Source organism: Lissotriton vulgaris, chromosome 11 (assembly GCF_964263255.1).
Source record: "Lissotriton vulgaris chromosome 11, aLisVul1.2, whole genome shotgun sequence".
Lineage (NCBI taxonomy): Eukaryota > Metazoa > Chordata > Amphibia > Caudata > Salamandridae > Lissotriton > Lissotriton vulgaris.
Window position 1 is genome coordinate 252,297,963 of NC_141699.1, and position 13,369 is coordinate 252,311,331.

At 48.2% G+C, this 13,369-nt stretch overlaps 1 protein-coding gene and 1 long non-coding RNA gene across 4 annotated transcripts in view; one reads left to right on the forward strand and one right to left on the reverse strand.

Annotated features, from left to right (window-relative positions):
* Positions 1-12,526, reverse strand: part of MORC2 (MORC family CW-type zinc finger 2) — a 322,812-nt gene extending 310,286 nt beyond the window's left edge. Inside the window, exons 1-2 of one of the 3 annotated variants that reach the window (XM_086943169.1) lie at positions 11,894-12,526; positions 10,140-10,661 (exon numbers count right to left, since the gene is read on the reverse strand). In XM_086943169.1, the coding sequence (XP_086799295.1) occupies positions 10,140-10,207 (68 nt within the window). In that variant the 5' untranslated portion in view covers positions 10,208-10,661; positions 11,894-12,526. The remainder of the gene's footprint in view (positions 1-10,139; positions 10,662-11,893) is intronic. The other 2 variants (XM_086943168.1, XM_086943171.1) reach the window with 2 other exon arrangements.
* The window catches only part of LOC147679586 (uncharacterized), a 105,958-nt gene continuing 105,079 nt past the window's right edge, over positions 12,491-13,369 (forward strand). Inside the window, exons 1-2 of the long non-coding RNA XR_015300887.1 lie at positions 12,491-12,598; positions 13,071-13,291. This is a non-coding gene — a long non-coding RNA (uncharacterized LOC147679586). The remainder of the gene's footprint in view (positions 12,599-13,070; positions 13,292-13,369) is intronic.

Genomic DNA, 13,369 nt, shown 5'->3' on the forward strand with positions numbered 1-13,369 from the left:
TAAAGATGCCTTTTAATCTTGTTTTTATCTTGGCACATTTGCTGTCTGTTCAAGGACAGAGGTCCGGTGTGAGTTTGTCTTTTCACAAAATTGCTGCTTATCCTATCATGGAAAATGGGGTTAACCTTTTTTACTCCTACTACAGTTAGAAGTTTGTCAAGTGTGCTCTCACTATCAATTTAAATAGCTTGTAAATGAGTAATATAAATGTTTTAAAATATATTGGGGGGCCAACTGCTGAAGGAAATGGCTGCGCGTTAGCTCGCTCACACACCACTCCTCAAAAATCCAGAAAAAACATCATATCCCGAGAATAAATCGCTGACACAGTCCCAACAACTCTGGCGTCAAGTGTGCCGGGAGCCGGCGAGATCAATCGGGTGCAAGCGGAGCCCTCTCATGAACCAATCCGGCAAGGCGCGGAGTGCGTCACAATCGCAGTAAGAGAAAGGCCCCTCTTATCGCGGGGGACAACGAATTTAAGAAGCAATCCACTACCTGCTTTTCGGAGTACCAGCTCCTGCGCTCACTGGGTAACCATCGCACCCTGCTGGCTCCCTACCTCGGATCTGGGCGGTTGGCGGCTGCCGTAAGAACCATTCGTCGACTACCACAGGTGGCAATCGGGGCTCTGGTGGCCAAGAGACCGCGATTGCGGTAAAAGAACAGGCAACATCCGTAGCGGGGGGATTGCAAACTAAAATAAGCACAATACTACCTGCCTTTGGAGTGCCGGCCCCTTCAGGCTTCACCGCGCCCTGCAGGTTTACGGCTTCTGATCTGGGCAGATGCCGTCAGAGTCACACTTTGACTCCCGTGGGTGGTGCCTGGGACACTAGCAGTCACAGTGGTGCGATGGGGTTACAATTACAACTCCGGTGATGACCGGAGTGCGAAAACTGCAGCGGGGGCCAACCATTGTGCAGCACACAACCAACGCCTTCCCCCTCTGGGATTGAGGGTAGGACAAACTGGGCTCCCTTTCCACAGAGGCCTAGCTGGTGAATCCAGACATGCCTGACAGGGCTTTGGCCCTCAAGCAGGCGGCAGATAGTAGCCAGCACGGCCTGAATTTCGCTTGTGGCACCATAACACTTCCCGCATTGCAAGCAAAATTGGATAAATATGCGTGGCAGAAGGGCCAAGAAGACGCACAGGCAACCCCAAAATCAACAGGGGACCAACAAGGACCCACACTGCAAGATATCTTGGTTGTCATATGACCGTGCATACATCCCCAGAAAACAGGATCGATACCGTAGCTCCAGAGGGCTCACTGATCAGGGACGACATGCGGAACATGAATGAACATATTAAGGAGGTAGAATCCACAACTAAGGACTTAACAACAGACACCACCCTCCTCAAAAGCCAAGTCGCAGATCTCCTAACTGGCCGGGACATACTGAAACGCCAACTCGACGACTATGAAGATATGATGCAGCGCAACAACATCTGCATACTAGGGGTGCCGGAACGGGCGGAGGGGCAGGCGGTGGATCTATTTGTGGAGGAACTGGTGACACAACATCTCCAACCCAAGGGCCTGTCTAACTACTTCTCAATCGAAAGGGCACATAGGGTACCAGGCGGAAGATCAAAACCTGGCGCGCCTCCAAGACCCGTCCGCACAAGAGTGTTTCTTTTCCAGGACATGGACATAATACTCCGCACAGTGCGAGTACCCCCCTCCCCCCTGATTAGCCTTGAAAACAGCAAAATAACATTTTTTCCCGGACTTTACACTGAAAGTGCAAAGGCAGCGCCGCAGCTTCCTGGAGGTAAAACATGCCCTGCGTGATCAAGAAATTAAGTATGCTATGTTGTTTCCAGCTAAATTACATTTCGAGTCTGAAGGAAAGACATGGGTTTTCACTAGTCCAGAGGAAGCATGGGACTGGCTTAATGGATAGCGCAATGTCGGAAAGCGAAACCGCAAAGAGAACCATGGCAGTGGGAACAAAGACAGGACAGGCTGCCATGTGGGATCCCCGACAAAACACCACAACGGCGAGAGGCTTGTCGAAGTTGAACCAGGCGGATTGAATAATATGTGACATTGGTATATCCAGATGCGTCAGGCTCCCATTGCCTGGCCATGCACCAGTTTAGCCTGGTGTTGATCAACATCATACCCGGAATCTCGCTGGACACTTCAAAGGTTTAATTGCAGCCTGACATGGAGTACAGATATTTACTTGTTAACTAATATGATGTTGCATTTAGTCTTAATAGCGTGAGACTTAAGAGAGTGAGATTGGATCACGTTCCCCAATATTTCTAGGGTGGGCGATAGGCACTCTGCATGTATGGGGTGGCAGGAGGTTCAGAGCCCGCAATGCAGGGAGTGGGGAGGGGATGGGATATTTTGATCGGGGGTCTGATCGACAAGTTGTGATAGCGGTGAGGGATGTAACGTCATTTACACAATTACGATCAAAGCTTCCGTCAGTTTTGCACCAGCGATTGACATATGCACACGCCCTGGGTTACAGGTGACCCAAATCACCCGAACGAACCATGTCTGACCATAATATGAACAGAACGCTCCATAGCATCACTTGGAATGTCAATGGGCTAGGGGACAAATTAAAAAGAAACGTTGTGCTCCAATACCTCAAGAGGCAGTCCCACGATATTGCCCTACTGCAAGAGACACATTTAATAGGTAGCAAATGTAAGGCTTTAGTTGGATGGGGATACAGACTGGCTGTCCATGCAGGCTTCACTTCTGGTTCAAGAGGGACATGTATCCTTATTTGTAAACAATGCCCATACATAATGAACAACAAATGGGTCGACACCCAGGGTAGATTTGCTGCGGTGGCTGGGACATGGGAAGGGAGGCCACTTAATGTACTGTTGATTTATGTCCCACCTGGAATTTAAAAAATTACATTAGCTGACCTATGTATGTTCTAGCTTAACTTCCCCGTGGGCATCCAGGTGCTGGGAGGTGATTTTAACCTTACAATTGATGGTCAAGTTAACCAACGACCGCCTAGACGTGAGCCACACAACACCTCACAAATGATGGATTTCCTCTCGGTCTTCGGCCTAGCTGATCTCTAGCGACATTTTAATCTCCTTCTGCGCCACTTTACATTCCACTCAGGTGCCCATGGTAGTCAGTCTAGAATCGACCATCTGCTCACACGTTGGCAATCTTTCAAATTTTACTGGCGCTAGGTGCTTGGCACGTGGCATTTCTGATCATTCTCCTGTCCTTACCCAGATAACACTACCACATGCGAATAGACGCACTAACCGGACGATAACTCCATGGTGTTTAAAGATTCCTTGCGTCAAGACTGAAATTTTAAAAGGGGTTGATCACTACTTCACTGAAAACACAAACAATGTAGATTCATAACCGATCCTGTGGGGGGCTTTTGGAACAGTTATAAAGGCCAAGCACTCTCATTAATGGCAGGGCACAAGAAAGAGCTATGGACGCGGTTGGAGGCCCTACAACTTGAGTTTCAGGGGCAATTACAGATGATGAACGAGCCATACACACCCTTAGTACGAAAAGACATGACTACCGTCAGATTGCAACGGAGGCCGCTAGATCAAAACAGAAAGTCACTTTGCACAAGGTCTATGAAATGGGCGACAAATCAGGGAAATTGCTTGCGTGGCTGGAGAGGCGGTGTGACGAGGAGGTGGGTCCAAACAACCGAGAAGAACAGCCGGCGTGCACATCTGGTACAACATGATATAGCAACAGACGGGGCCCGGCCGATTAGACAAAGACCCTACGGAATTCCGGAGGGTAGGCGATAACTAGTAGAAAAAGTAGTAACAGACATGCTTAGGATGGGCATCATTGAACCCTCCTCTAGCCCATGGTGTTCCCCTATCGTTCTTGTACCAAAACACAACCGTTTTTGTGTAGATTTCAGACGACTAAATGAAGTGTCCCACTTTGCCTCCTATCCCATGCCCAGAGTGGACGAAATGATAGACAGGTTAGGGAACGCCAGGTATATGACAACATTGGACCTGACAAACGGGTATATCAATTCAGAGTCCTTCCCTTTGGTTTGCATGGAGCCCCGGCCATCTTTCAGAGACTCATGGACATAATCTCAAGATCACACCACACATATGCAGCCGCCTATTTAGATGACATAGTGATCTACAGTGCTACTTGGGAGGAACATCTCAGACACCTCAGGGAGGTTTTTTCCTGTCTGCGTGCATCAGGCCTGACCGCCAACCCCGAAAAATGTATGCTTGTGTTCTTCGTTGGTTCTTAGCCCTGCAACCCTTCAGGTGACTCACCGCCCAGGGTCGATGCAGGTGAATGTGGACTACCTCTCCCGCAGCCTGGTCTCTACATGGCCCGATCGGCCATGCCTGGTGGGGAGGAACTGTGACGAGTAGGTGGGTCCAAACAACCCGGAAGAACAGCTGGCGTGCCCCGGGGGCGCCTCGCCTCCACAACTTGTGCTGACTCTACTCCCTTCTGGAGGGCGGGGTTGTGCCGGAGTTAAAAAGCCAGAAACACCAACAGTTGGTGTGGAGCACCAGCGAGGAGAAGACGGAAGAAGGAGAACCACCAAGAGAAGACGAAGAGCCAGCGGACGAGAAAGACCGGGATAACGCAGAACGGGAGAATGCGAGGCCAGCAGTCGGGAGACGCCACCGCAAAGAGGCAGAAACCCTCGGAGAAGCCGGGACGTGTTTTGAGAAAGGCGATACGGACGGTGCAGCCAGCACCCTGTCAGCGGGTCCCGGCCTCAGGCAAGTGATCAAGTGATCGGGGATGCTGGGCGCACAGTGGTGGGGTGGTGGGGTGCTCGAGCCAGCTTCTCGGGGTTGTAGAGAACGCACCCAAACCCCCCCCCCCTCTTTCTAACCTGGCCAAACTTTGTAAACTGAGGAAAGGAGGGACCCAGACGGGAAGGGTTGGGGATTCCGTTTAGGAACACGACAGAACTACCGACGGGACACTCCCTGAATAAAAAGGACCAGAGGATAGCGAAAAAAAGCCAGATTCCTTTATTTTGTAGTCTTTTGCCCCTGAAATCCCAAACCCTCTTATCTTTAACCTGCTATTGTTTTGGCACCGACATAGGGAAACCTAGGTGAAACGCTAACCGTCTCGTATTTTTCTTGTACAGAGGACAAGCCCGGCAGACCAGCCCGAAGGAAGGAAGCACGGCCGAGGCGACAGTGGAGGAAAGCCGAAACCCGGAGGGAGCAAAAGAAGGAAAGAGCCCGGGCGTACAGGAATCAGTACCCGTGTTCCATGTGAAACTTAATAAAACAGTCTTGGTTGCATATCCGTGCCTCATCCGAGTCATTTGGGGGTGTGACAGGCGGGAAGCTGTACAGAGATGAGTTTCCCTCATTGAGGGGGATACAGAGAGCTATTGAACGATCCACAATCTGTTGCGGAGGCTTTCGCATCTCATTTTGCCTCAATATATTCCTCCACCACTAATCTTACTAATTCCAGAGACCTCCTGGCCATTCCTCTCACTACTCTTACCCCGAAAGATTGTGACTCCTTGGAGTGTGATCCAACAGAGGAGGAATTGGCGCTTGCCATATTAGGGATGAAATCAGGGAAAGCCATGGGGCCCAAAGGGCTCCCAATAGAGCTGTTCAAACTTGTGACCACCAAGATAACACCTGCTCTCCTAGCCATGCACCTAGAAAGTTCCCAGAAGGGGACCCGCCTACTGACTTGATGCTGGCCTCGGTGGTGATTATACATAAGCCAGGTAAACCAACTACGAAGTGCGACTCCTATCGCCCAATCTCACTGTCAACCGATGAAGTTAAAATCCTCGCTAAGGTGTTGGCCAACCGGTTAATCCCTGTTATCTGAAAGCTTGTACACCTGGATCAATTAGGCATCATGCCTGGCGGGAATACTGCTCTCAACCTTAGGAGACTTCATGGGGTAATGGGGAGGATTAACACTATCCAAGAAAATGCTGCCATGCTGTCATTGGATGCAAAAATGGCATTCGATGCAATCAAATGAATTGCCTTATCCATTTGCTCTCCTCAAGCGCATGGGTTTCAGCCCTACATTCACAAAGTGGGTAAAACTGCTCTACACAATACCAGCTGCCCAAATAGTCGTAAATCAACATATCTCCTGGCGATTCCGACTAGAGGAGGAACCAGGCAGGGCTGCCCCTTGTCGCCCCTTATGATATCGGAACCACTAGCGACTTGAGATAGGGGCAACCCCATGATTAGGGGGCTGAAATGGACCGAACATCACGAAGACCGTATCTCCCTCTATGCGACGATATTTTATTGTATGCTGCGGCCCCATCAACCTCTATCCATAGGATCCTTCATATTTTTGTGATTTTTAGCGCACATTCAGGGTATACTATTAATTGGACAAAATCCATACTATATATGCCTCAGGCCCCTTTACCACAGATGCCCAAAGATAAATCTGTTATGGTTGCAACTGAAAGATTTAAATATCTAGATAGATATATATATCCTTGCAACCCTTCCAATTTTACAACATCAATCTTAAGGCCCCCTGACCAGACTCCATAATGACGTGCTTCATTGGTAATCCCTGCCCCTGACCCTTGTGGGCAGGGCAGCACTATTTAAAATGTTGGTGCTACCTCTATTTTGCTATGTGATTAAGACCACCTCCTACAAAGTCCCAGATACATACTTTAAAAACATAGAGAGCAAAGTAAGAACTCTTGTGGGACGGGAAAACCCACGTATCGCGACACAAACTGAAGAGAGGGTGGTACGATGGAGGAATCGCATTGCCTGACCTCAAACAATATTCTTTAGCCTCCCAGCTTGCCGTTATTAATCAATCTGAGCCGGTCAAACGGACAAACAAGCAGCTGGCCGCCTCCCTCGAGACGAACGGATCCCTCGACCTCTCGCAGTCTGGCTTCCGGGCCAACCACAGCACCGAGACCGCCCTGATCGCAGCCACCGAGGACATCCGAGCCCTGCTCGACAACGGAGAAACAGCGGCCCTCATCCTCCTAGACCTCTCTGCGGATTTCGACACGGTCTGCCACTGTACCCTAGTGCAGCGCCTCAGCAACGTCGGAATCCAGGAGAAGGCACTGGAGTGGATCATCTCCTTCCTCGCCGGAAGGACACAGAGAGTCCGCCTCCCCCCGTTCAGATCAGAAGCCACCGAAGTCATCTGCGGCGTTCCTCAAGACTCCTCGCTCAGCCCAACCCTCTTCAACGTCTACATGAGCCCCCTCGCAGCCATTGCACGCCAACACAACCTCAACATCATCTCCCACGCCGACGACACCCAGCTGATCCTCTCCCTCACCAACGACCCCGCCACCGCCAGAGCCAACCTACACGAAGGGATGACAGACGTAGCCAAGTGGATGATGAACAGCCGCCTGAAACTGAACTCGGACAAGACAGAAGTCCTCATCCTGAGACCTTCTCCCTCCGCCTGGGACGACTCCTGGTGGCACCCCGCCCTGGGCAGCGCACCCAAACCAACAGACCACGCACGAAACCTGGGCTTCATCCTGGACTCCTCCCTCTCCATGACCAGACAAATCAACGCTGTCTCCTCGCTGTGCTTCAACATCCTGCACATGCTACGTAAGATCTTCCGGTGGATCCCCACCGAGACCAGGAAGACAGTCACCCAGGCCCTCGTCACCAGCCGCCTGGACTACGGCAACTCCCTCTACGCCGGTACCACCGCCAAACTCCAGAAAAGACTCCAGCGGATCCAGAACGCCTCAGCACGACTCATCCTGGACATCCCCCGTCGCAGCCACATCTCTGGACACCTGAGAGACCTGCACTGGCTCCCGGTCAACAAGAGAATCACCTTCCGTCTCCTCACCCACGCACACAAAGCCCTACACAACCAAGGCCCAGGATACCTCAACAGCCGCCTCAACTTCTACGCTCCCGCATGCCAGCTTCGATCGACCGGCCACGCCCTCGCCGTCGTCCCCCGCTTCCGAAGAGCCACCAGAGGGGGAAGGTCCTTCTCCTACCTGGCCGCCAAGACTTGGAACTCCCTCCCGACCCACCTCCGCCTGACCCAGGACCACCTCGCCTTCAGGAAACAGCTCAAGACCTGGCTGATCGAGCAGTAGCGGACCCCCCCTCCCCATGCGCCTTGAGACCCTCCGGGTGAGTAGTGCGCTATATAAATGCTTTGATTGATTGATTGATTAATTAATCTGGGTAGCTGTCGAAGGGCACTTTATTCTAACCCCAGACGCCAACGCCTCACAGGTCCCAAGGCCCAAACAGTTGCAATCTGGCACCCAGCCACAAAAACACAGGGGTGGCACAAAAAAAACAACACCGACTACTCCTTTATGGGAGACTGAGCAACTTGGCACGCTGAGTACATGCCCGGGTTTCAATAAATGGGACGCGATTGGCATCTTTTCAGTTGGTGACCTATGGAAATGAAACGAGATAGTCCCATTTAGCGACCTACAAGTAGAACATCAACTAGATGGGTCGGAGACGTTCCGATATTTGCAAATACACCACGCCATAACTGGGAGGGAGACCTCGATGAGACGAATGGAGGTAAGCTTACATGGTGCCCTGGGAATTGGTGATCTCCTTCCGCATGATTCAAAGAAATTACATCCAAGCGACGTATCTCCACCCCCGCCGCTTGCATAGAATGTCATCCAGCGGTCAGGTTGCTTGCTTGCAATGTGCACTTTCAGCATCAGATTTCTTTCCTGTAGCATGGGGCTGCCCCCTTCTGGGACGGGGTTGGTCAGGAGCTCTCGGCTGTTCTTGGTAATGAGCTCCGTGTATCGTGCTACTGGAGGAACTAGGGGGCCCAAGGTCTGAACAAACTTTCCTTGGGGAGGCCTGTTTGGTGGCCAAGAGAGATGTAGCTCGCACATGGAGGAAATGGACACCCCCTACGATCATGTGTTGGTGTCAGGGTGTAGACTGGTGTGCGCAACAAGAAAAGCCTATTAATGTTGCATGTGGGTGTTCCCATAAGCATGAACAAACGTGGAGGAAGTGGTGCTTTCCATGAACTGTCAATGTAATGCAGTTGCATGTCTCCGCCGCGATGTTACTATTTCTTGATGTATCACTCTATGCACAGTTTGTATGTGCTAATGTATGTTTTTGCTGCAAAACTTGTAATAAAGTTGTTTATTAAAATATAAAACGATCCGAATCAAATTTATGGTGCGAATATTATGTGGCCCTCACCTGCCAAATGATGAGAGGGAAGCACCATGCCCCTCCAGCTTGCTTCATGGGCTGAAAAACTCCTCCCCTTAATTAAATAATATTGCTTCTGGTCGAGTAATGCCACGGTGTCTCGGGTGACTTGCCGCAAGCCACAAATCCCCTCACTGGGTAAACAAACTCAAAGGAGTGCCACCATCAGTCCTGTTGTCTTCTGTGCTGAGGCACCGTAACAGACTAAATGAGGAAAACATAGTAGACCTTCAAAGAGTCCATATTTCCGATGTTAAGCCTCCGTTTTTCACTTCACGGACAGCCACAGATTTGGGACTAGAAAAATTAAAATACTGCTATTTTCAAAAAAAAAAGTCTGATGCTCACTATACCAGAGCAATCAAGAACTACAGGTGATGTAGTAATGTATGGGTTCATAGAGCTGCTATACATTTTGCTACTGAGTTACCAATTATCAAAAGAAGAATTAACATACAGTCTCAAATAAATTGATGAACTAAAAAAGGAAACTACTTACATTGGCGTATGCAATATAAGACACAGTCTTGTGCCAAAAATCAACAACTCTACAGTTTGAAGACATTCAGAAAATGACAAAGAGGAAAATTGAGGCAATATTTTACAAGGATCCTGAAAGCCTAGCAACCGCTCGCATATTAACAGCAATGTATTTCTGGACTGAAAAAAACAAGAAAATAAAGTTTTAAAAATGTGTATTCTGCAGCAGCAATCAATGGTCAGAGTCAATTCTTCTGTAGACCACTGTACTTGGAGAGCAGATAAGATAATAACAAAGTGTAGATGGTGTCAAATTTCTCCGAAGGAGGTCAACCGTTTACGTCTGTGAAAGTAAATTCTATCAGAAGAATATTTAAAGACTATTCATTCTCCTTTTTAAGAAACAACCAAAGTATTCTGATGCAAGACACATGCAATATACTCACGAATTGGTGTGCAGATATTCAAAGGTCAGTTGGGCACGATTTAAACTGCTGTAGTTTGCAAACGCCATGATGTCTTCTCCTGCTTTCTCTCTTGCAGATTCCAAAAACCTAGCAACAAGAATAGCTGAATACAGTTTCCTGGATCAAACACTCAATTTACGTCCAATAGTTTACTTGCCCAATTATATGAAACTTAAAACAATTTATTTAAAAAAGCCAAAATATTAAATCTTCTATTGATTATATGTTATATTGACAAATGATGTAAGATTTTCACTGGCTGTCAAGTGAGTGTCCTTTATGTAATCTTTCCGCAAAACCCTTTGTTGCAAAAGTCCAATTATTTTCTACTGCTTCTGGGTAATCTCTAGATTCTGCCTCAAATAACTGATGAGGTTCCTGCAGGACCACAAAGAATCTGGCCTATGGATGGCAAGCCAGAAAAAGTATGTTGCTGCTTCTGTTTCCTAATTTTGTAGAATGATCATCCAAATGCTGGGCACCAAATGGGCCAGGTACTACCTGGATGAAAACAAAAAAATAAAATTACTGACTGGCTCAAATAAAAAGTGCGCAACTATCAACAGCTGACCTGATTCGCCCTTACTGTAACTTTAGTCAATTGTTTCATTAACAAAGGTCTTCTTCGTGCCACACTAGAGTCCACATGCTCCAAACCCAACTCTGGAGAATTTCACTCTTGCAAACTGCTTTGTATAGTTCATTAACTTGTGCTGTGCTTTACAATCAAGGCCAGGCTGTTCGAATTAACCTCTGGGGCCTGAAAGAGCCTGGAAATCCCGTTGGGTGGTTAGCCGTGCTTTGAAAATATCCATATTGATTGAATGCGTCATATCTACATCTCCTAACATAACCATGTCTCTCAACAGGAAATTAGAATATTGTTTGATATTATCAAAGCCCTTGGAAAATCCCTCTAGCAACCACTGGGACAATACTAGTTCTTGGAACAAATATTAGGTACTCATAGCTGCCTGAATATCTCTGATCACTAACAGCCATCTGATCCTTCTTGGCCCAAACAGCCACCTTCCCAAAAACATCTGAACCTTTTTGCGTTCAACAGTAACTGGTACCTACCACTTTGTCCTTGTCTGTACCAATTGCAAAGGCAACTGGCCCTTACCTAGAGCTTACTCTTAATAGGGCCCTTCTGGAAATCAAACTCCCACCAACAACCAAGTCTCTAGATCCTTGGTAGCACGCAACTACATACTCAATCCAAAGCAATTGTCACTTCTGGTCCTAAACTACCTATACCATCTCAATAATACAGAGTGCACATGGTTGCATTGAACTGGTACCAATACACATGGCACAGGTTTCAATAAGCTATAACATGTACCAATAAGCATGTTCAGTTACTATCCTCTGTCAATGTAACTATAAAAATGTATCATTAACAATACATCACGACTTTTGATACCCACGTACAGCTCTTTTAATCAGGGAACAAATGCATCCATCTATATTTCTCCTGACATCTATTTGCTATAATATGAAAACAAACAATCCTCATACTGACCCATTTGCTGTTTCTAAGAGCCGTATAACCATACTTACTAACTCAGTACATCTGTCACTATTTGAAGGATCTCAAAATAAATGTTATTCTCATTTTCATAAGTTAATGGTCCTTGAGCATTGACTTAAAAAAAAACAGCAATTTATTTTTCGAGGTTCGCCTACCTTTGAACACTGACATACCCCTGATAAATACTGTCTTCACTGACCTTTGCTCTATGCCAGATGGCCAAAGCCACCTTTCGCTCGCTCTTCCCGCACGCACTGCTCTTTTAGTTCCTCCTTTTCCGGTACAAGCTGGGTCCGCAGTGCGGTCTCTTCCGGTAGCCGCGAGCCTCCGCCCTCCCCGGAGACACGTGTTTCGACCTACGTTCGATTTACCCGGATACTCGACTAGCACCTTCCTCGTGACATCTTTGCTCGCTCTCTGCTGCTACGGCAGTTCTTTGTTATATAAACTCTTTTGGCTCGAGCTGTTGTCCTACCTTGGCTTGTTGCAGGTAGTTGATTCTGCACAATGCAGTCCCCTCTGCGTTCTGCAAAGGCACGCCCACAATCCAACAGACTAGCCTCTATAGAGGCGACGCACAATTGAAAGGCGGGACCTCGACGGACAAAATGGTAGGTGCTGGCGAGTATCCTCAGCTTAGTGGCCGACTTTTAGCACGTGATCCAGCGCCATTTAAAGCCAGCGGACGGAGTAATTTCCTTTCGTGGGATGGCGTCTGGATCAAGGGGGGTTGCCTGGGCTTGCGCACCCCGCTAGCTGCTTCCAAAATGGTGGTGTCCAGAGGAGGAGCGGATGAAGTGCTGCGGCTGTTGTTTCATCTGAGGTTTTGAACTGATGGAAAAGACGTGACTTGAAGGGAAGAGGCTTGCATTCTCATGGGAGGGTGCGGGTTCCGCGCGTTTTTGTAAGGAAGCGTCTCTGTTCCTTCAGAGGGGATTGGGGATGGGCGATGATAACACGGCCTCGCCTCCCTAACGTAGGAGGGGCTGGAAGTCTCATTTTCCCTCGAGTTTTGTAGGAGTTGGCTCTCTGGGCTTTTGTGTTTTTTTTCTTTCTTATGGGGGATGGGCCTAGGTGGGTTCTGCGCTCTTTTGCTCGGCGCGTAGAGGGACTGTTCTCTAGTTATTTTAGAAGATAATTATATTATGTTCGGAGGGAATGTTAGGGTTTAATAAAGAGACTAGATGTTATATTTTTAAATGAAACTTATTGCATAATGTACTACTGGGGCGAAGCAAGCGCGGTGGGGAATGGCATGAATTATGTTTTTTCGAAAAACGGTATTACTTTTGGCTGATTTGTGGTCGTTAACAAGAACCCACCTCCCGATTATTGTAGCCATTTTCTGTGTTTCATGTGTATTTTTATTTACGCAGAGCTCACTCGGATTGAGGTCCATGCAGCATTCACACCCGAGCTTCTGTTGGGAAGGAGAGTGTGGGAAGTTGTTGAAGACTGCAGAGCCGGCCATCTCGCGCACTGGAATTTTTTCTGGTGTTGTCTTTTTACGTGCCTCTGTCATGGGACCCTCAGCGCTAACGCACAGCACGTACCTACTTATTAAATATATGTGAAGGAAGCGGCCTAGGGACTATCGGTACATATGACTGTTTTACGTGCTGTTTGGCATCGACGTTATACTGCCTTTTGATGGGTTTTAAGATACTTTAAAAAA